Source organism: Geotrypetes seraphini, chromosome 11, assembly GCF_902459505.1.
Source record: "Geotrypetes seraphini chromosome 11, aGeoSer1.1, whole genome shotgun sequence".
NCBI classification, from domain to species: Eukaryota; Metazoa; Chordata; class Amphibia; order Gymnophiona; family Dermophiidae; genus Geotrypetes; species Geotrypetes seraphini.
Window position 1 is genome coordinate 93,773,137 of NC_047094.1, and position 24,502 is coordinate 93,797,638.

Below are 24,502 nucleotides of genomic sequence, written 5' to 3' on the forward strand. Positions count from 1 at the left end.
CCAAGGACCCATGCGTCCGACGTGATTTGTTCCCAGTGGGGGTAAAAAGCTTTGAGTCGACCCCCGATGGGAAGGTGGCCTGGGACTATGGCGGAGGGGGCCCGCCCCCTTCCGCGTGTCCCGGTCAAAAGGACGGGGATGGTTTGGTGGTCGTGGGCGGTTGGGACTTGGGCATGGCCCTGTGATGGGCTTGCGGACGTCTGAGTGGGGGCCGCGAGAAAGCAGGGGTGGACTTTTGTGGGTAGCGGCGCGGAGGGGCCCTGTATGGCCTGGACGCTGGCGGTTTGGGCTTTTGCCGGACAAGGGAGGCAAACGAGCGTTCATGTTCGGAGAGGCGTTTTGTCGCCGCCTCGATAGTGTCATCGAACAATTCCTTTCCCACGCAGGGGAGGTTAGCCAACCGGTCCTGTAAGTTGGGGTCCATGTCGACCAGGCGCAGCCAGGCTAGTCGGCGCATGGCGATAGCGAAGGCTGCTTCTCTGGAGGAGAGTTTGAAGCCCTCGTAGGCCGCGTGGAATAGATGAAGGCGCAGGTTGGAGAGGGACTCTAAAAGCAGGCCGAACGTTCCTTGCCGGGAGGCCGGTAGGTCAGTCTCAAAGGCTCTCAATAGTCCAATGAGGTGTTTGAGGTATGATGTGAAGGTGAAAGTGTAGCTTTGCACCCTAGAGGCCATCATTGCGTTTTGGTATAGTCTCCTGCCGAACTTATCCAGGGTTCGGCCTTCTCGGCCTGGGGGGACCGCTGCTGAGACCCGGGACGGGTGAGCCTTTTTCAAGGAGGATTCTACTAGCAGCGATTGGTGGGAGAGCTGTGGTTGTTCAAATCCCAGGTAAGGTACTGTGCGGTACTTGGCCTCCATTTTGGAGGGTACGGCCGTGACCATGTAGGGGGTCTCCAGGTTCCTGAAGAAGGTCTGTTGGAGTACCGGGTTGGGTGGTAAGCGAAGGGACTCTCTGGGCAGTGATGGCATATCCAGCTCCGCCAGGTACTCCTTAGAGTATCTGGAGTTAGACTGGAGGTCTAAGTCCAATGCGTGGCCCATGTCTTGGACAAAGCGAGTGAAGGATGGGCGAGATGTCCCCGGGGCCCCGTGCGGGGTCGGGGAACGAGACCTTCGTCGGGTGGAGAAGGATAGGGAGGCTTCCCTCGAGTATCGAGGTTCATGCTCTGATCCATGCTCCGAGACTGGGGAAGCACTGTGAGAGTGTTCCGGGGTTGTCGATCTTCGGCGTCTCGAGGAGCCCCTCGGAGACGATGCCGGGGTTAGGGGTACCGATCGATGTCGGATCGGTGACCTCGATCCGGACTCCCTCGGAGAATACGTCCGAGGGGGAGTTCGGAGGATGCGCGGGTTGGAGAGTGATAACTCAGCCACCCTTAGTGGTCCCGTACGAGGTGTGGGGGAACGGCCTCGTAGAGTTGGTGAACCTCGGGCCTTCTTGGAGGTACGGCGGTTCGAGGTTTCTGTCGTTCTAGCCCGACGTTTTGCCCTCGGCGGTCTGCGGAGGGGGAACGTCTCGGGTGCCTCGGCGAGGAGTCCGAGGAGGATGGGATGCGGCGAGGATTGCGCACCCTTCCTCGAGGTTGTTCGGTGCGAGGCTCAGGCTGGTCTGGCACATTCGAGGTCGAGGCCGATTGAAACTGGGCCATTGCAGCGGACAGCTCCGACGTGATCATCGCTCGGAGTAGGTCCTGGAAGATGGGCACGGACAGCATCGAAGGCATGTCCACTGCCTCAGTGCGCTCCACCGGGGGCGACCTCGTATCAGAGTATTCCCGTGTGGTGGAGGCACGGCCCGAAGGCTTGGAGGGCTTAGACGGGGCTGTAAGCATGGGGCTTCCGCCATGCGTCGCCATTGTCCCCGAGGCTGGCTTCTTCGCTGTTACAGAACCTGAAGAGGGAAGAGGGGACTTACCCGGAGCCGAGGCTTTCTGTTGTCCCGAGGACTTCGGGGTCGAGTCTCGAGGCGATGCCGAGGTATCCGGGGCCGAGGTCAAGGCCGGGGCCGACCTCGAGGCCGAGGTGGAGGGTTGGTCCGGGGTGAAGAGGTCCGCCATGCGGGCTTTTCTTCGGCGGAGGGCCCTGTTTTGGAAAATAGCGCACTGGGGGCAGGAGTCGGTTGGATGAGCCGCCCCCAGACAGAGGATGCACCGGCGATGCGGATCTGTGAGAGAAAGAAGCCGCTCGCACCGGGTGCACTTTTTAAAGCCGGTCAGAGGCCGGGACATTAAATCGAAAGTAGCCGCGGCTCGATTAGCCACGCGGCCACGGGGACCCGGAAGCCTCCGGGTCGTTGAAAACGAAGCAGGAATCAAGTAAGAAAGGTAAAGAATTCGCGCACAGCGACTTAATCGTGAAAAAACAAGAAAAAAATTGCGGTGCTAGAAGGCAGTTGGGGCAGAGCCTGAAAAACACGGCTTCTAGGCTCGCGGAAAAATTTGAACTGGAGACCACGAGGGGATGCACCCCCTAGTGGAGCAGGAAGGCACGCATGCGTGGAGCAGCAGAGCAAACTTAAATCTTCAATCAAGTTTGCTTGAAAATGCTTCCGCATCGGGGCTCCGTAGACGACGTCACCCACATGTGAGAATATCATGCCTACTTGTCCTGGGATAATGACAGTTTCAGTGCTGAATCCAGAGCGAAAACCTGACTGATTGTCTTGCAGTACGCTAAATTTGTTCAAATACATTACTAGTTCCTGGTTGACCAAGCCTTCCATCAGCTTAACGAACAAGGAAGTGCTTGCAATTGGATGTCAGATTGGTGGATTCTCTAGGATTATTCCTGCAAGCTCTGTCCTTCATCTACACAAGCCTTGAACACTAAAATCATAAGTGTTCAAGGCTTATGTAGTTAAGGAAAAGCTTGCAAGAATAGGCCAGGGACAGAACTTGTGGGAATATTGAGCTCCCATGTGAACAAGTTTGCCCCTATGTCATGGCTATGGCTCTCAGTTTTAAGTCACATGGTTTGATAGACCAGGGCAAGTCTTGCACCATGCATCTTAAAACTAATGGGCAAACGCAATGGATACAAAGTACAGGGCACCTTCACTCCTCAGCAGCTGCTGGTTGAGGAGATGGGGAAGAGTGGCTAACTTGTAAGGAGTTGGGACTGTTTGCAAGGGTGTAGAATGAGAAACATTAAGTGGGTGAGGTGGGGGGAAGGGTCACCGTATGCTGCTGCCAGCATGTGATTTTTTTTTTTTTTTGGGGGGGGAAGATACCACTGGCTTCTGCTAGCACTGTGCAGTGTCACAATAAGCTTTTGTTTTCCCAAAACACTAAAGGCTGTGATAGATGTGTGGTGAAAGATTTTCATGGCTGGCTCTTAAAAGTTTAGGATTCCTATTTTTAAAAATTTCTAATCTGCTTAAAACCTAGGTGGATTACAATGAAACACACAAAATATCACATTAACTTCATATATCAACCACCAATCTTACTGCCCAACAATATTCTTTAGATAATTTATCGCACAAGGCTCCCATCAAATGCTTGCACAAACAAATGAGTACTACTACTGCCATCAATTTCTATAGTGCTTCTAGGACTTGCACTAAAATACAGGAGGTCCCTGCTCAAAATCTAGTCCAGACAAAAACTAGAAAAGGTGCAATACACAGTGCACAGGTGGGGGGAATTACAGGATGGATATTGGTGTTTAGCAAGTAGGGAAATACACAGGGAATGACAGATGTTGGTGTTCTAAGCACCAATATATGTCAAAGTCCAGTCTAATATCTACTTCTAGCAAAGAATAAAAACCACTTGCAAGCATATTTTTTTTTTTTTTAAGCAAAATGACTAAGTACATATACTAAACGGGTGGATTTATAAGATAAGTTATACACCCTACAGCAAGTTTGTAAAAGAGTCCTTCACTAACAGGACAAGTTTCAGACCCACCAAAAGATCTGGAAGACAGAGATCCAGCTGAGGGTTACCTGATCGCCGCCGTGGTGGCCTTCTGTTCTCATCATTTACTTGGACCTGTGGTGGCACAGGTGGAGGTGGGGGTGGCGGTGGTTGAGGTGGAGCTGGAACAGGATCTACATAAAAAGGAAAGTAGCCACTTTTAAACACATTTGCATATTACAGGTAGCAAAAGCTAAAAAAAACCTCACTACCTTGGGTGTTAGTATGATAAAACTAAATTGCTAATGCTTCTTGCCAGATAATGATATTTAGGGGGGATGTAACAGTCTTACTGCTCTGTTGAGGCAACTGGCTGCTGCGTAGATTCATAGTGGGCCCCTTCCCCTGCTGTGCTCTTTTCTGGGTCATGCTATCAGCAGGGCCAGTCTGAACAGCTTGTTCCACCATAGGGCTTTTCCGTACTGGGATGGCTGGGAAGCCTGTTCCTACAGGAAACAATATCTGGTTACTTCACTTATTAAAATGAACTTAGTTTTTCTAAACCAAAAAAGGGAAGGTCTCAAACTGAAGCATTAAAATGAAATGCCTTAAACCCCAAGTTAGTGATTCTATTGTTTCAACAGCTCAGCTGGACATTCACGGAATACAGCAGTAACCCTAGAATGTAGATTCCCTAGTCCTAACTTCTAACCAATCTGGTTTTCAAGAAAATTGCTTGAGGTATGTCAATGAGGGCTAAGAGCCAGGGGTTGCCATGCAACAGATTATGAATAATTGGAAAAATTGATAGGCTGAATTATAGCTTTTGGTGGAACTGTCACATATTTAAAATGGAAAGGATACTTGCCATGCAGCAGGGGAAGTTTCTGGATATTTGGGAGCCATGAACAAGATACTGTTAAGATTGAACATCACTTTTTCCCCTTAAATATGCACATCCAAGGTGGGGGTGGAGAGGGATGTTTTTGTTTTCTTACGAGCCAAATAAAAATGGGGAGGGGGGATATTATGTATTTGAAGAAAGTTATTAAGTAGGGGGGAGGGAGGAATATGGAATTTGAATTAGATTTTAATAGATTAAGTGTTGTATTTAAGTAAAAATTATGTTATATACTGTTGCACTTATTGTAAGTTTTAAAAATGAACTAATTTAAAAAAAAAAAATACAGAAAAAAGAAAATTGCTTGCATACACAGGTGATGGAATGATATGGTCAACCGGTTTTCCCCCATACAGCTTCAGAACTAGGATTGTTTGGTTGCCACCAGCCACAAAGGTGTTCTATTGCCTATTTGCACAAACTGGCATACCAGAATATGCAGGATCTATTAACTATAGCCATCTCAGAAAAGAGCTAACCAAGTATGCCACCCAAACCAGGTTGGCCAACTACCATTAGTCAATGTGCAAGACCTCATTTACAGATATTTTAAAAATTTATTCTACCTATCTAGATATCCTAAGTGGACAAGGGAAGATTACCTCAATCTTCTGTTATTAGAAAGGCATACGAATCTTGAACCAGTAGGACAGGGGTAGGCAATTCCGGTCCTCGAGAGCCGGAGCCAGGTCAGGTTTTCAGGATATCCACAATGAATATGTACGAGATGGATTTGATTGCACCGCCTCCTTAAGATGAAAATTTATCTTGTGCATATTTATTATGGATATCCTAAAAACCTGACCTGGCTCCACCTCTTGAGGATCGGAATTGCTTACCCCTGCACTAGGTTATTCACCTCTAATTGTGAATTTGTAGACATTATGTAAATAATTTTCAGCTCCACTGCTTGCATCTCTGTGCTGAAGCTCCTCAGATTGTACCAAATGACAATAAAATTGCCAATCTGCTGTTAGTTATATGTAACCTGTCGCTAAAATCATTTTTAGTACCTGAAGATTGGAGGGTAGCCAATATTACGCCTATTTTTAAAAAGGGTTCCAGGGGAGGTCCAGGAAATTAGACCGGTAAGCCCGACTTCAGTGCCGGGCAAAATGGTGACAGTCAGCATTAGTTCAGCCGAGGGAATTTACTTGACTTCTTTGAAAGTGTGAATAGACCCTATGTGGATAAAGGTGAGCCGGTTGATATAGTGCATCTAGATTTTCAGAAAGCTTTTGACAAAGTTCCTCATGAGAGGCTCCTGAGAAAATTAAAAATTAAAGAGTCATGGGATAAGTAGCAAAGTTCAGTTGTGGATTAGGAATTGGTTATTGGATAGAAAAGAGGGTAAGGTTACATGATAATTTTTTCTCAGTGGAGGAGAGTAAACAGTGGAGTATTGCAGGGGTCTATACTGGGACTGGTGCTAATTAACTTATTTATAAATGATCTGGAATTGGAACAACAAATGAGGTGATTAAATTTGCAGATGACACTAAACTGTTCAAAGTTGTTAAAAAAAAAAAATGCATGCGGATTGTGAAAAATTGCAGGCAGACCTTAGAAAATTGGAAGACTGAGCATCCCAAGTGGCAGATGAAATTTAAGCTGGACAAATGCAAAGTGATGTACATTGGGAAGAATAACCCAAATCAGTTACTGGATGCTAGGATCCGCCTTGCGGGTTAGCACCTAAGAAAAGGTATCTGGGCATCATTGTAGACAATACGATGAAACCAATGTGCGGCCAAAAAAGAAAACAAGATGCTAGGAATTAAAAAGGGATGGTTAACAAGACTAAGAATGTTATAATACCTCTATCGCTCCATGGTGTGACCTCACCTGGAGTATTGCATACAATTCTTGTCTCCTTATCTCAAGATATAGCGGCACTAGAAAAGGTTCAAAGAGCAACCAAGATTATAAAGGGGATTAACTCCTCTCATACGAGGAAAGACTAAAAAGGTTAGGGCTCTTCAGCTTGGAAAAGAGATGGCTGAGGGGAGATATGACTGAAGTCTACAAAATCCTGAGTGGAGTAGAACAGGTACAAGTGGATCGATTTTTCACTCCATCAAAAATTACACTCAAAGTTACAGGGAAATACATTTTAAACTAATAGGAGGAAGTATTTTTTCACTCAGAGAATAGTTAAGCTCTGGAATGCATATTGAGAGGTTGTGCTAAGAGGATAGCGTAGCTGGTTTTAAGAAAGGTTTGGACAATTTCCTGGAGGAAAAGTCTACAGTCTATTATTGAGAAAGACATGGGGAGAAGCCACTGCTTGCCCTGGATGGGTAGCATGGAATGTTGCTATTCTTTGGATTTTGGCCCGGTACTAGTAACCTGAATTGACCATTGTGAGACTAGGCTACTGGGCTTGATGGACCTTTGGTCTGACCCAGTAAGGCTATTCTTATGTTCTTAAATAAGTCCCCGAGGACAAAAGAATTTGAACCTGTAGCCCTCTCAAGATGGCCAGTATCGGCGGTCTGAGCAAATCCTCACCCTAGCCTCCCAGTAAGCCAGCAACTGTTATCTGCGGCATGTCAGTGACTGGCATGGCATGGCATTATTGGGACATCTTGGGAGCTGATGCAGGAGGGCTGAGCTTGCCTGGAGCCTCCAGAACTGTAATATGTATGAAAAGTGGACCCCCACTGAGGGCTGTTGAAACTGTCAAGAAGTATGAAAATTACCTCCAGCTGTCCTGAAGTTTTTGGCAGATGTTTTTAACATTACACGGGTGACTGCTGCACAAAAATGAAGAATCTCAAAACAGTGAAGAACCTCAAAATGAAGTTGAGCCATTCGCACTAACTAGGCAGAACTTTTGAAATAAAACTGGCATACTTGAACCATAAAGCATCTCCACTGTTCTTGTGTTTGAGCTGTGGGGACGTTTTCTTCTATTTTGTCTGAGCAGCATAGTTCTGCAGGGTGGGGGTCTAGCTTCAAAACCTGCAAGGATTCTGTGATGACCTCCAACAAAGCTGTTGGCTTAAGAAGGCAGCATACTATATGGCTCTCTCCTTAGTCCAAGGCTGCCACAGATTCCTGACTATGACCCCCAGTCCAAGACCCTGAATCCTCAAACAATTCATTTTGAGGGAGTAAAAGTATCAACTACAATCCCCAGTCCTCCCAGTCTCTCTCCGACTGGACCTCCGATTTCTGCAGGGGAACATTTGGAGGTGGCATTGTGCTCTAAGGGGGGCAGACTTCCCTGCCAAACAGCTAGTGGAACCCTAGACAGTGTAGTGACCCCCAATAGGCTTCAAACAAACATCAGGCCAATAAAATCAGGGGTAAAGCCCTGAACAGTAAGCCTAAGACATCTGCAGGAACTTAGTCTCCTCAGGGGCCCAGAGGTATCTGTGCTTCAGAGTTGCTAATCAAAGGTTACCAAACTTCGAACAAAATAGAAAGTCAACTAAAACATTTCAAAAAGCGAATATAACATCAGGTAACAAGCGTCCCGCTGCTAAAAACGTTACCTGATGTTATTAGTTGACTTTCTTTTTTGTAAGACCTATCAGAGTGGGAATATATTCTAGATATTCACATTGGTGGCTCTCAAGACTCCTGAGGAAGGCCTGTTGGCCGAAACATGTGCATGTCGAGTCATTGGATGTATTCTTATGTCACTGGATGAATAAAGATTCCTATATTATCAGAGCATTGGAGGACACTGTCATTAGTGCACATTGATCATTCTGATCTTGACAATTCCATTCAGCCTTTGGTACATTTGTGTTTGTCATTTTTTCCCCTGTTTTTTGCCTAAGAATCAGGGTAAAACAGCTTGAGGAGTCCATCTCTACAGATTTTAATCAAATTTGGTGTTTTGGCAGCAGACAGCAGCTTTTAAAATCAGATAGAGAAATCCAAGATGGCCACCTTGGCAGCATTTTGGCACCAATAAAAACAGACCGGGAGAGCTAAGAGGCATAAAAAAATTCAGGAAAGTTTTTTGAAGTATAGGAACTAAAATTCTAGTCCCAGAAACCTCCTAAAAGGCAGACGACCCCACCCCCTCCCTGAAGTCTCCTATTGACCACAATGTTCTATACTCAGTTATGGTGGTGCTGTGCCTGCTTCAGCTAAAACAGCAGTTGAGAATATGGAGACTACTACTGCCTCAGAGAATCATGTAAAATAGCTCCAAATTCTTGTTTCTTTGGGTTGCCAATCGGACTAAGGTATAGCCTGAGATCCCAGTCCCCCACAGCTCCTCAAGTATTGTTGGAGGAGGAACACAGGCAACACCTAACAAAGCCCTCAGGGCCAACAGGGGGTCACAGCGTGCACTCAAGTTCTGGTAATAACCAGGAGTGAGGATTGCTTTTAGGGGCATGGTCCCTGAGCCTTCCAAATGTGGTCATGGAGATTGGCTAGGTATGTGGCCTGTAAAAAAATGTTTTCCCTCACAGCTACAGACAGGAGTTTTCTCCCAGGCAGAGCTACCCCAGTAAAACTGGGAACCTCTAAAGCACCAAGAAGTCTCAATTTAAAGATAAAACCCCCAAAACTAAAATCTAAATCTGAAGCATGTAGAAGGTAAAACTGGGAAGCTGCTGAACAGCAGATACAGGAGGCAGAGCCAAAAAATGTTTACATGATGCCTTCTACACAATTCATGATTAGAAATATGAATGACCCAATGGTGTGTCAATATTTCTCAATGATAAATTATTTCCCGTTATTCACAATTTTAAAATAGACACGGAAGGAAGATGGTGTCTAGTACATGCTGTGATACACTCAACTAATTTTATTTTTCTTAATATATACGGCCCGGTCAAAGACCACCCAGACTTTTTCAAAGAGCTTCAGCTGGCGATAGTTGAATTTGATACTTGTTCTCTGATATTGGGAGGGGACTTTAATCAAATTCAAGATCTATATATTGACAGATCTTCTTCTTGTAAACCCTCCAAATCCAAGTCTTTCACAGCTCTTCATGCTTTAAAGGACGCCTTTTCTCTTGTGGATCCTTGGCGCTTGCTTTACCCGAAAGGTAGAGAATACACACATTTTTCACCTCCACATAATACATACTCGAGAATTGATTATTTTCTCTTATCCCCTTCTCTTATTCAAGATCTCACCAATACCATTATACATCCAATCTCTCTCACGGATCATGCTGCCATCTCTTTATATATATCCATCTCAGTCCCACATAAGGAATCCCCCTCATGGCGGCTAAACAACGCCTTACTGCTAGACGAGGAAATTATTGAAAAAATCAATTCTTTCACTGCGGATTTTTTTGAAAATAATTCTAAAGATCCTGAAATTTGCCCTTCCATTGTCTGGGAAGCATACAAAGTAACCCTTAGAGGTGAATTGATTAAAATTGCCTCTTGGAAAAAGAAACAATCCATGAGAAAGGAAAAAGATTTAGAAAACTCCATCAAAACCTTAGAATTACAACATATGTCTAATCACATACATGACCCAAATACTTTCCAACGTATTCAAAATCTTAAATATGAATATAATACTTTAGTTTCATAAGAACATAAGCAGTGCCTCTGCCGGGTCAGACCACAGGTCCATCCTGCCCAGCAGTCCGCTCCCGCGGTGGCCAAAAACAGGTCAAGGCCTGTCTGAATCATCAGAAGGGCTCCCCTGTCACCTTGGTTTCCCATTTAAGTTCTGCCCTCCTATCGAAGTCCTAGCCCTCCGGTCTTGCACATGCACGACCAGGTTGGTTTACTCAGTACCCCACGATCCCTCTATCCCTCAGGAATCCATCCAATCCCTGCTTGAATCCCTGTACCGTACTCTGCCTGATCACTTCCTCCGGAAGCGCATTCCAAGTGTCCACTACCCTTTGGGTAGCTAGGCGTGATATTTTTATCTCTAACTCTGGTCATTACATGGGAGATAATATAATGGGTCGTCCTTTGGCCAGATACCTTAAAAATAAATCTAAAAGACTACATATAACGGCTATTCAGAATCCATCAGGTCAATTAGTCAAAACCAGATCTCTAATTTCCTCTCAATTTGAAAAATTCTATACATCTTTATACCAATCCGAATCTACCACTCCTGAAGCAGATATAGACTCATTTCTTACCTCCTTAACTCATCCGACCATTCCAGAATCTGTTAAATTGGAACTTGATTCTCCAATAACTATATTAGAAATTGAAACTGCCATATCTTCCTTACCTGCTGGGAAAGCCCCTGGCCCAGACGGCTTCACGAACGAATTCTTTAAGCAATTTCGCACCCTACTAGCTCCTCATCTCCTTAAATATTATGACTTCCTCCACTCCACTCCGGACAAGCAATTCAATTTCACCGAGGCCACCATTGTAGTAATCCCTAAACCTGACAGAGATGACACTTTGGTTAAAAACTTTCGCCCCATTTCTCTCCTCAATTTAGACTACAAGATAATGGCAAAATTACTCTCATTAAGACTTACCAAAATAATCCCATTGCTTATACATAAAGATCAAACAGGGTTCATTAAACAAAGATATATAGGAGACAACCTGCGCCTATTTCACTATATTAACGCTCATGCTAAAACAATGTCAGACCCTGTAATAGGCCTAGCTATTGATGCTGAAAAAGCCTTTGACCGAGTGGAGTGGCCTTTCCTTTTCCGTGTCCTGAAGTGGTATAATTTTGGCCCATTTTTTACAAACTGGATAAAAACGCTATATCATCAACCCACAGCTCGTATTAGGATTAACAATTCTTTATCCAATAAATTTCCCCTCCATAGAGGTACTCGACAAGGCTGTCCTCTCTCACCTTTGCTATTTAATTTAGTGTTGGAGCCACTCCTTTCAGCTATACGACAAAGTCCCTCAATTAAAGGTATTCCCTCCTCTGATCGAGAGTTCAAATTAGCAGCTTATGCTGATGATGTTTTACTTTTTCTGAGGGACCCTTTACTCTCCCTTCACAATCTTATTCATATTATCACTCAATACTCCCTCCTTTCCGGATACTCTGTTAATTGGGAGAAATCAGTGATCTTCCCTCTAAATGATAATATACTTCCATCAGATTTGGCTCATTTTCCTTTCTCATGGTCACATGAAGCTGTGAAATACTTGGGGATTTTAATACATAAAGATTCAGTTCATGCTCAAGATCTTAATATATCTAAAGTCAAAAATCTAGTTCTAAACACTACATCTCGATGGACTCCACTTTTTTTTATCCTGGTGGGGTAGAATTGCATCCATCAAAATGACTCTGGCCCCTCAAATTAATTATATCCTTTCTATGCTTCCTCTGTTATGCCGGAAATCATTATTTCATTGGCTAAATATGAAAATATCTGAATTCATTTGGAACAAGAAAAAACCTCGAATTGCTCTCGCCAAACTGAAAGCCTCTAAGATCAACGGTGGTCTTAACTTTCCTGATTTCTATCACTATTATATTGCTTCATTAGCCAAATATGGAGCTTACTGGCTCACTAACTCCTCCACTCAAAATCTTCCCACTCAAGATCTTCCTGCCTGGTTTGAAATGGAATGTTTTTTATGTACGCCTTTACACATCTCATGCTTACTAACGGTGTCAATACCAAGGCACTTAAAGAGATACTCTTTATTGGGTGCAACGCAGCATGCTCTTTATCTTATAGATACATTGACTGAAATCTCAGTTAATGTTAGTCCACTCATGTCCCTTTAGAACAATCCCAAAATTCAAAATCACGACAAATCTCTATCATGGAAAAAGTGGCAGCGGGCAGGTATATGGTTTGTCCATCAATTATTTACCCTCAACTCGTTAATTCCATTCGATATACTATGCTTTACATACTCGCTGCCTCCTTCTACTTATTCACAATGGCGTTCTCTCACTGGAGTGTTGCCTTCTTTGCATATACGATTTGACTATATGACTTCCAAAAATACTATTTACAACTGGTCTTCTCTGTCTCTATTAAAAGGCAAGGCGATATCATCCTTCTACAGTATTTTAAGAGATCACTCCTTCACTTTTTCACCTCACTCTATGAAGCACTGGGACGCTATACTTACCACTCCGCTTTCTGACATTGATTGGGAGCTTTTCTGGTCATCAACAAATCGCCCGCTTTTATCTTCTAGAGTGTCACAATCAATGTACTTTCTTATGTGGCAGGCAATATGGACCCCACTTCGCATGTGGAAAGCTAACTTAAAGCAAGACTCTGTTTGCTGGAACTGTTTGAAAGAGGAAGGAACTCTTGATCATATGTTATTTCATTGTACACTAGTCCGTTCTTTTTGGACCTACGTCTGGAACACCATACAATCTATTACTAACTGCTCAGAAGAAATCTCTATGGACATTGTAATCCTTCGCTCTCAACACCCATGTTTCACACAATCAAATTGTCCACCTAAACTCATTGATACCATGTTGGTGACTGCTCTCATGCACATTCTAAAAAATTGGAAATCACCTTCGCTACTAGATTATACCTTTTGGTGGAACTCTCTGAGTATGTATCATAGATTTGAATCCTATGCATATGAGAAGAGAGTTACATTCCGAACCTGCATGAACTTGAAATACAACAAATCTCCATGGTCATTCTTAGATTCCTATGTACGCTCATCTTCTTAGACACTCCTGTTATCCTTTTCTTCTCCTCTCTTCTCTCTTTCATTTTTCTTTCCTTTTTCCTTTACTGCTCTCTCTCATCTTTATCTTATATATCCCTTACATACATTTTTAATAATTGGAGCCTTTGCTCCTATACAGTTAAACATAGATCTATATATTTTATATACAGAAAGCTTTATTTTGTTTCTATGTACTTTAAATGATTCTTGTATCCTTTAAAATACTTAATAAAAATTATTGAACTGGAGAAATATGAATGACCCACTGGTTCAAGACTCGTATGCCTTTTGCATTAGAACTTCCTTTAGTAGTCCGTCCCCCCACCCCACCTAATTTAGCAAATTAAAAAAGTCTTGTACATTTGTCAAGAATTCAGGGAAGGTGCTGCTACAAACTGGGAACCAGAGAGACCCGCCACTTCACCTGTCGCTGATCCATAATTTTATGTTCATTTTTTAATTTTTTTTTTTGGGGGGGTGGGGGAGAGGGGAAAAAAAAGACTGCAAAGAGTAGCCAGGACTGATCATATCACATCTGACCAAGATTGCTACTTTGAGAACGGACATTGGGCCCCGGCATCTTGGACATACAAGGGGGTTGGGGGAGAAGTATTGAAGTTTTGCATTTTACATTTCTCATGAGCTTGACACTACCATTTAAAAAAAAAAAAAACCAACTGATTGCTGTGTTGCATTTGTAAATTGCCTTTAAAAAACAACCCCCCCCCCCCCCAAAAGCTACCTCACCCCAGGCTATGCAATGCACTTGTAATGGCCTACATAACATTCACATGGCTTATAAGCATCCTGTAAATTGGGGCCACCTTTCCATATACCCCTCTCTGGCTTCGTTTGCAAGATCTTTCCTTTTTGGCAAGAAAGCAGAAGCAGAGCATACTGCACGTTCTCTAGCAGCATACGTAGCCATGCACTTAGCCACAAAATAGGGTGAAAGCCAACAAGAGCTATGCTTTCTAGTAAAAGCTTAGGCAATGAACATGAATCATCTAAGACCTCAGAATTGTCATCAATAGCAAGCCAAACTGTACCTAAGTCTATACTGGTCAATGAACCAACACAGGAGCAGGTGAATGACCATCTCCCAACAATCTTCCCTTGGGCTACTTAAGATGAGTACTTGGCCCTAAGAAACCACATCAATGACAGAACTTGTAACTTGACTAACAAATGTGAACCGCCTAGAACTCCCTGGGTATGGCGGTATACAAAAATAAAGTTGTTATTATTATTATCTTACACAGCAGCAGACATTCACATTTATTGTTATACTTAAAGTAATGCCAAAGATCTTGCATTGGACTAACGCAATGAAAAATTTACTATTTCCTGAAACACCTACACACACACACTCGCTAGTTGTATTAGTGTCAAAATAACACCAGTCTTCAGAAATCCCGATGTCATATCGACTCTGCTCCTGTTTCAACCTGTAATTAGCACTGGCCCACCCAGAGCATGAGATTTTAATCTGACCATGCAAGAGGCTCAGGACAGAACAAACATGAACAAGGCTTGTAAGTATAATGTAAAAACAATTAGAATTGGGAGAGAGGGTGAATTAGTTCTAATCAATGCAAGTACAGGGAACATTACTAGTACCTCAGACCACATGCAAACTGCATTACACATTACTACTAGAGCTGTACTGAACAGCATCTTCTGCTATTCAGCTAAATAAAATTTGAAATATGAATTGGTAATTTTTTTTTTTAGGAAGTACCCCATTTATACCTTACAATTAAGGTCTCTTAGCAAACCGAGTAGCTCTCCTAAGATTCAGAAATCAAGTTATGTTTTTGTGGGGGGAAAAAAAGCAAGTGCTCAGAAGATAGATCATCATTCCAAGCAGGCAAATGGAATAAATGTTTAACCAACTTCATTTCAAATACACCCTCCTACCAAACCTAACTGTTTGATAAATTTCTCCCACTCCTTTCCTGTCTTGTATCTTTAAAATGCTTCCAGATAAATTGACTAATTTTGACATGCTAATGTAATTTGAAAATCTTTTTTGTAACATCGCAGTCTGTATACAGTCTCTTCCTCTGTAAACCGCTCTGAACTGCTTGTGGTATACAAAAATAAAATTATTATTATTAAGAGTGACCTTTCACATGGCACACTTGTAGAAGGAATGGCCGGAAGGGCTTTAGCAATAATATGGGAGATCAAAATTACCATACAAATGAAAAACTGGAGGAATAAAGGCTTCGGAAGTCCCGTCATCTGGTGCAGCCATTACACTGCTAATATACCATATATACTCTAATAGATTGAGATTTTTGGGACAAAAAAACGGTTTAAATTTGAGCCAGCACCTCCTCCCCCTCCCAGAATTATTGCAGGCTGCCACCGCAAGGCTCTGCATCCTGTTCCCCCACCCTGCCCCATCCTCATACCTCCTCTGCTGATCCCTGGTGGAGGTACAGTGGGCAGGAGTGAACTTTGAGCGTCTGTGCTAACCTGCTGCTGCAGATGGAGTTTCTTCGGCAGCAGGAGCACGGATTTGACGCTGCTGCTCGGTGTCGAGTGGCTTCCTCACTGGCTCCTGCGAATTCTCGCAAGCCAGTAAGAAAGCCACTCAGTGCCGAGCAGCAGCACCAAATCGCGCTCCTGCTCGTGCCACTCGAGCAACCAAAGAAACTCCACCTGCGGCAGCCAGTTATCACAGGAGCTTGGATTGGCAGAGGAGGATGAGGAGAGGGCAGAGGAGGGAGGGAAGGGGGCTGGGTGCAGAGCCTGACAGGGGAGGGCACTTGAATATTATGCCACCGACAGTCGAGTAACCATTTTTCCTCCTTTTTTTGGGGGGGAAAGGGGGTCTCAACATATTCGGATTGACTTGTATTCATGTATATGCGGTAGATCAGGACTAGAAATCATTCACTGGCAAAAAAAACACCTCCATTTAAATCTATACTCTACTTTAAATGTATCAAAACGTGTCCATAACATCAGCACTTATTTAGTTGTATGGTAATTTTGATCTCCTGTGTTATTGCTAAGTGTTACTTATTATTGGGAGATTCCCCTACTCAGATTTGGGGAAGTAGTGATTCAGTTTCTGCAGCTTGGTAAACATGGCTCAAATTTGTTTCAGACTGCAGTCTGAAGCTGTTGAACTTGTTCCACCATAGTGCACTTACATTTGAAGTTAAGAATCCCATACAACCCAAAATTCATCTGAAGAACTTTACAGAAGATCCCAGAAAGATTATATCTACACGTTCATCTTTATTATCTGAAGGCTGAGATGGCATCAACTACTGAACAAGTTAATTCTAAATCAGAATCCAGGATTATACCTAAGTCATGAGAATGTTCTCAAAAGTTCTTTCCATATTTGACAGTTATATAAGATCTCTTGTCACAATACAGTTTGAGTACTTTCAATACTGCTGTATTTGGATTACCTCAATTATATTTACTTTGGTGAATATAATCTGAAAAGGATTAGTTTCAAAATACAGCTGCTAGACAAATCTTTTCAATTAGAAAATTTGAAAAAAGACTTCCTCTTTTGCACAAATTGTACTGGCTTACAATTAGATACAGGATTAAGTTTTAAAGTATCATGTCTAGTACATAAGTTTTTATAATGGTAATGCTCCATAAGTAACATCTCTTATGTATTCCAGCTAATTTTACTACTACATAGAGTAACTGCGCTTTAAACTTCAGTTTCCAACTGAAAAGTCAACTGGTGCGATCGTTTTCTTATCAGGCAGTTCAGACATGGAACAGTCTTCCTATAGAAATAAGCAGCCTGAATTTGTATATTTAAAGACCTGCTTTTTGATAAATGTTATTCCTGACATTTTATCTCTTTATGCATAATTTAAGTATATTTGTGCTCCCCTTAATGTAGGAAACATAGAAACATGACAGAACATAAAAGCCAAATGGCCCATCTAGTCTGCCCATCCACAGTAAACCATTATCTCTCTCTCTCTCTCAGAGATCCCATGTACTATCCCAGGCCCTCTTGAATTCAGACAGTCTTGTTTCCACCACCTTTTCCGGGAGACTGTTCCACGCATCTACTACCATCCTTTCCATTAAAAAAAAAAAAAAGAAGTATTTCTGCAGATTACTCCGGAGCCTCTTAACTTCATCCTATGCTTTCTCATTCGGCCTTTTCTTTATCAACTTCTACATATTACTCTACTCACAATACCACTTTTGCACTTCTTCCTATCACTAATATCTAAAAAAATGTCTTGGCTCCCCGTTTTACCATGTCAGCTATTTTTTCTTTCATTTGCATCTTTGCTTTCCTGACTATATGTCCAGCCTCTCAACTTTTCCAGATATTTTTGCCTGTCTTCCTCTTTCTGCGATCTTTTGTCGTTTATAAAAGCTAACCTCTTATTCCTTACCTTCTCAGCTACTACTTTTGAGAACCAAATAGGCCTTCTTTTCCTCTTACTTTTACTTACTTGCCTCACTTAAGTTTGTTGCCCTATAATCACTCCTTTCAGTTTTGCCCACCGCATTTCCACTCCTTCCAGATGTTCCTAACTACACAATTCCTTGACTTAAACCCCCATCTGAACAAAGTTAGATTTTTTAAAGTCTAGAACCTTTGCTTTTGAATGAGCCCTCTCTATTCTCATCTTAATATTAAACTGTACCATACAGTGATCACTGGATGCCAGATGATCACCCACTGTAACATCAGAAACACTTTCCCTGTTTGTAAGCACTAAGTCCAATCCCTATCCCGCATGGGTTCCATTACCAACTGCTGGAACAGTTCTCCTTGTAAAGAATCCAGAATCTCCCTACTTATAGAAGACCCTGTAATAGGGATACCCCAATCAACATACGGCATGTTAAAATCACCTATTAGCAAGACTTCCCCTTTTTTATATATATTCTGAATATCTATTAAATTTTTATCTACTTCTTCTGTCTGTGAAGGAGGCCTGTATATCACACCAACGTGCCTCCCCTGGCAACAAACATTCTGCTCTGAAATTTAGGAAATACAGTAGAACAATGATTAATAACCAATTAATGAGTTAACAGTGAACAATAAATCACACATGATTAACTAAAAGCCAATCTGCTAAGTGATATCAGGTAAAACATACCGAGACTCTGCCTAAGTCACAACACTTCTCGTGGAATGTGCTACAAGAGAAATAGGAAACTGGTTCCCAGAGGAAATACAGGCAGATTAAAATTGCTATGCAGATCCATCTGGCAATGGAAGCTGGCCTGCCCCGTTTCATGTAACTGGTTAGCAGAAAAAGATGATCAGAAAGCCTGGAGTTTTAGTCCTCTCCAGATAGATTTGCTCTGTTTGGCCAAACCTGTAGGTTGAAAGGTGGGCAAAGGTCCCGATTGACATGTCAAGTTTTATTACAATTACAATTAATTCTAAATGGCCTGCGAGGACCGGAACAAGATGTAGAAGTAGAAGGGATGCTGGGAAATAGCGATCACAATATGATCTGCTTCGATCTGGATGCCAGGGAGAAGCATCGGTCCAAAACGACAGCCACGGCATTGAACTTCCAAAAAGCACAGTTACTTACTGTTATCCAGGGACAGCAGGCATATATTCTCACATGTGGGTGACGTCATCTACGGAGCCCCAGCGCGGACAGCTTTTCAAGCAAACTTGATTGAAGTTTCAAGTTTGCTACACTGCACCACGCATGTGCATGCCTTCTTGCCCACTAGAGGGCGCATCCCCTCCTCGTGGTCCTCAGTTCCATAACCAGCAAAGAAGCCATCCCCGGGGAGGAGGGCGGGTTGTGAGAATATATGCCTGCTGTCCCTGGATAACACCTGTTACGGTAAGTAACTGTGCTTTATCCCAGGACAAGCAGGCATGATATTCTCACATGTGGGTGACCTCCAAGCCAACCAAAAAAGGGCAGGTGGGAGGATGGCAATTTAGGAAAACAGGTTACGTAACACCGACTGGCCAAACCGGCCATCGCTTCTGGACAAAGTGTCCAGACAGTAGTGGGAGGTGAACGTATGAACCGAAGACCAAGTGGCAGCTTTACATATGTCCTCCACAGGAGTAGACCGGAGGAAAGCAACAGAAGCTGCCATAGTCCTGACCTTATGCCCCGTGACTCGACCATGGAGCGTGAGACCAGCCTGAGCATAGCAAAAAGAAATACAAGCAGCTATCCAGTTGGACAAGGTGCGCTTGGAAACAGGATGTCCCAGCCGATTAGGATCAAAGGACAAAAATAATTGAGGAACCTTCCGATGAGACTTGGTACGTTGGAGATAAAAAGCCAACGCCCTCTTACAGTCCAGTGCCACCTCACCAGGATGAGAGTGGGGCTTCGGGAAGAACACCGGAAGGACAATAGACTGATTGAGGTGGAAATCAGACACAACTTTAGGTAGAAATTTTGGATGGGTGCGAAGAACCACCTTGTCATGATGGAACACAGTAAAGGGCGGGTCCGCAACCAAAGCCTGAAGCTCACTAATTCGACGAGCAGACGTGAGTGCAAGTAAAAAGACCACCTTCCAAGTAAGAAACTTAGGAAGAGACTTGTCAATTGGCTCAAAGGGAGGTTTCATCAGCTGAGCCAAGACCACATTCAGATCCCAAACTACAGGAGGAGGTTTCAGAGGAGTATTAACATTAACTAAACCTCTCATGAAACGAACCACCAGAGGATGAAGAGAGAGAGAACGACCCTCTAGATGCCGATGGAAAGCAGCAATAGCACTAAGATGCACCCGGATGGAAGTTGTCTTCAGCCCAGACTTGGACAAATGCAACAAATATTCCAGAACCGAGGACACCGGAACCAAATTCGGGTCCAGATGGTGCGAGGTACACCAGGATGAAAATCTGGTCCACTTCTGGGAATAACAAAGCCGAGTCGAGGCCTTGCGCGAGGCTTCCAACACCTCCCTGATCGCCGAAGTCAGGGGGAAAGGAACCAAGCCGTCAGATGTAATGACTGAAGATTGGGATGCAACAGCGAACCCCGACTGAGACAGCAGAGAGGGAAAAACTGGCAGAAGTAGAGGTTCCCTGGCACTGAGTTGAAGGAGCAGGGAAAACCAGTGCTGACGAGGCCAACGTGGCGCTATGAGAATCATCGTGGCTCTGGATGACTTGAGGTGAACCAACGTCCTCGAGATCAGAGGAAAAGGAGGAAACGCATAAAGGAACCTCCCTCCCCAGTCGAGAAGGAAGGCATCTGCCTCGAGACGATCCTGAGAGTAAATCCGGGAACAATAGAGGGACAGTTTGCGAGTCTCCGGGGAGGCAAAGAGATCCACCTGAGGAGTCCCACAGCGGTCGAAGACCTCGCGCAGGACTCGGGAGTTTAGCGACCACTCGTGCGGCTGGAGAAGCCGACTGAGTTTGTCTGCGAGACAATTCTTTTCTCCCTGAATGTAGACCGCCCGCAGAAAGATGTTCTGGGAGGTCGCCCATTCCCAAAGGCGCAAGGCTTCCCGGCACAGGGACCAAGAGCCCGTTCCCCCTTGTTTGTTTACATAATACATGGCCACTTGGTTGTCCGTCCGTACCAGGACTACCTGATTGCGCAGCAGATGACAGAACGCTCGAGCTGCCAGGAAAATGGCGCGAAGCTCCAACACATTGATGTGACAAAGACGGTCCTCCGCCGACCATGGAGCTTGAGTTCGCAGACCGTCGAGGTGAGCCCCCCACGCGTACTCAGAAGAGTCCGTGGTCAGGACCTTGCGATGTGGAGGCACGAGAAAGAGCAAACCCCCGGAAAGATTGGAAGAGTTGGTCCACCAACGGAGCGATCGTCTCAAGGAAGGAGTCACCGTTACAGGAAAGGAGAGCGGGTCCCGATCCCGACGCCACTGGGAGGCCAAGGTCCACTGAGGGAATCTCAGATGCAATCGGGCAAACGGCGTGACATGAACTGTCGAGGCCATGTGGCCGAGGAGAACCATCAGCCTGTGTGCAGAGACGGAGCGCAGCAGCGAAATCTGACGGCTCAGTCGAAGCAGAGTTTCCAGTCTCGACGAGGGAAGGAACGCACGAAGGCGAACCGAGTCCAGCACGGCCCCGATAAACTGAAGGGATTGAGTCGGTCACAGCTGTGATTTGGGAAAATTTACCTCGAACCCCAGACGTTGAAGGAAGATGATAGTCTGTCGGGTCGCTGAGGTAACTCCTTCCCTGGACGGAGCCTTGATCAGCCAATCGTCCAGGTAGGGGAATACCTGTAGCCCCTGAGATCTCAGGGCAGCCGCGGCCACCACCATACACTTCGTGAAGACCCGAGGGGACGAGGCCAGCCCGAAGGGGAGGACGCGATACTGGAGGTGCAACTCCCCCACCTTGAACCGTAAAAACTTGCGGAAGGTGGGATGCACCGGAACATGGGTATAAGCTTCCTTTAGGTCCAGGGAGCACATCCAGTCCCCAGATTCTAACAGTGGATACAGGACTGGAAGGGACAACATACGGAACTTCTCCCGGACAAGGAACTTGTTGAGCCTCCGGAGGTCCAGAATGGGGTGTAAGTCCCCTGTCTTCTTCGGGACCAAAAAGTACCGGGAGTAAAACCCCCGTCCTCTTTGGTTCGGGGGCACAGGCTCCACCGCCCGAAGGCTCAACAAGGACTTGGCTTCCGACAGGAGAAGAGGAAGCTGGTCTCGACAGCCAAGAGAAGCCCTCGGCGGATGTTCCGGCGGCCTGGTTAAAAAGTTCAGTGAGTAACCCTCGGAGATGATCCGGAGCACCCAAGCGTCCGATGTGATCTCGGCCCAGGCTGGAAGAAAGGCCTGTAATCGGCCCCCGATAGGAAGGTGGTCCTTTAACAGTGCGGAGGGGGCCCGCCCCCAACTGCGCATCACGTCAAAAAGCGGAGCGGGTTTCGATGCTCCTTGCGCCTGAGGCTTTGGTTGGGACGCTCTGCCCTGCTGCTGGGGACGCCGGGGCGGAGGCCGTGAGAAGGCTGGCGTCGACTTCTGCGGGTACCGCCGCGGAGGGGGTCTAAACGGCTTCTGCGGCGGGGCCCGTGGTTTAGGACGGACCAACGAGGCGATAGAGCGCTCATGTTCAGACAAGCGTTTGGTCGCCGCCTCCAAGGACTCGAACAACTCGGAGCCCACACAGGGAAGGTTGGCTAGACGCTCCTGCAAGTTCGGGTCCATATCCAACGTACGAAGCCACGCAAGACGTCGCATCGCCACCGCAAAGGCGGATACGCGAGAGGCCAACTCAAAGGCATCGTAGACTGCGTGAAAGAGGTAGAGGCGCAGCTGGGATAAATTGGCCATAAAGGCACCAAAATCCTCCTTATGGGAATCAGGCATGACTCCATAATACCTGGGCAACGCCTTGACCATCTGCCTTAAATAGGAGGAGAAGGTGAATGCGTAATTAAGGACCCGGCCGGCCATCAAGGAGTTCGAATAGAGGCGACAACCAAACTTGTCCAGGGTCCGCCCCTCCCGCCCGGGGGGAACCGCAGCCGAGACCCGAGAAGGCTGGGATTTCTTCAACGCCGACTCCACCAGCAACGACTGGTGAGACAACTGCGCTTTATCGAAGCCCTTGCAGGGGACTGTGCGGTACTTCGACTCCATCTTAGACGGAACAGCTGTGACTGTAAGAGGGGAGTCCAAGTTCCTCAGGAAGGTCTGACGAAGAACTTTAAGTGGCAGCCTGGGGGTCTCCCTGGGAGGAGAGGGCAAATCCTGCTCCTCCAAAAATTCCTTCGTATATTGAGACCCTGACGCCAGATCAAGGTCTAAGGCTCTTCCCATATCAAGGACAAATCTGGAAAAGGAAGAGGGCTTCGAAGGAGGCGAGGGAGAACGAGAAGTTTTCGTCGCCAAGAAGGAAGGGGAAGCCTCACGGGAATAGCGAGGCTCCCTCCCCGTGCCCGAACCCGAACCCCAAGAGGCCGCACCAAGCGACCTCGACGGGGTCGGGGACCGGCCACGCCCCAAGGAACCCCTGCGAGAAGTCCCCGGGGTATGAGGGATCGAGGCACGCCCCCTCCGTCTCGGCGAAGAGTCCCTTGAGTGCTCAACCTCGGAGGAACGGAGAAGCCTCGGATTATCGAGGCGAAGCTCGGAGACCCGAAGGGTCTCGGCTCCGGTCGTCGAGGAGCGACCGCGTCGTCGAGGAGAAACCTGTTGACGTTTGGGCTTCCTCGAGCAGCGCTTCGCCCGAGGCCGACCCGAGGGCGAGGAGCCCCGGGAGGACCTCGACGAGGACGAAGAGGAAGAGATCCTCCTAACCCTCCGTCCCTTGTCCCGAGGCCGCACGCTCTGCTCAGGCTGGTCTGCCGAGGTCGAGGGCAAGGCCGGAGTCGAGGCTGAAGCCGTCCCGGGGGCCGAAGTCGAGGGTACCGAGACCGAGGTCGCCGACGCCTGGGCCACCGAAGGCGGCTGGAGGTGCGCGAGGGCACTGGACAGCTCCGAGGTAATAAGCGCACGGAGTAAGTCCTGAAAGGCCGGTACCGCCATCATGGCAGGTATATCTGGGGCCTGCAGGTGCTCCCTCGAGGGCGACCTCGGTCTCGAGTATTCCCGCGGGGCACCCGACTTCGACACTCGGGGCGGGGCCGAGGACGACCCACCCGCCCCCGTCGATGAACCAGAGGATGGCTTCTTCGAGGCTGGAAGAGAAGAAGGAAGTGAGGACTTACCCTTCGTCGACTTCGGGGTCGAGGAGACCGGCTTCGAAGGAGCGGGCTGTCGGGGCGAGGTCGAGGGAGACGAGGCCGAGGTCAAGGCCGGGGCCGAAGCCGAGGCCTTCCCCGCCCCGGTGTCCACCGCAAAGAGCTCCGCCATCCGAGCGCGACGGCGGCGGAGGGCCCTAGATTGAAAGGTAGAGCACCGAGTACAAGAATCGGTCGGGTGCTCAGGGCCCAGACAAATCAAGCACCACCGGTGAGGATCAGTAATTGAAAGGCGACGATCACACCAGGTGCACTTCTTAAAACCCGTCAGGGGACGGGACATGGACACGAAACCCGGCCGGGAACGAACGAGGTCCCGCGGCCACGGCTACCGGGAGCCCCCGGAGCCGATGGAAGAAATTTTTTTTTTTTTTTTAACGAAACTCGATACACAATAAAAGAAAAAACCAAAATAAGCACAGCGACCGAGAGGAAAACACTCAGCC

General features: G+C 46.1%; 1 protein-coding gene across 3 annotated transcripts in view; it reads right to left on the bottom strand.

Annotated features, from left to right (window-relative positions):
• The window catches only part of LSM14B (LSM family member 14B), a 108,960-nt gene that overhangs the window by 28,177 nt on the left and 56,281 nt on the right, over positions 1 to 24,502 (bottom strand). For 2 of the 3 annotated variants that reach the window (XM_033962787.1, XM_033962785.1), the window contains 2 exons: positions 4,215 to 4,367; positions 3,951 to 4,055 (listed from right to left, as the gene is read on the bottom strand). In XM_033962787.1, coding sequence (XP_033818678.1) covers positions 3,951 to 4,055; positions 4,215 to 4,367 — 258 coding nt within the window. The remainder of the gene's footprint in view (positions 1 to 3,950; positions 4,056 to 4,214; positions 4,368 to 24,502) is intronic. The other variant, XM_033962786.1, reaches the window with a different exon arrangement.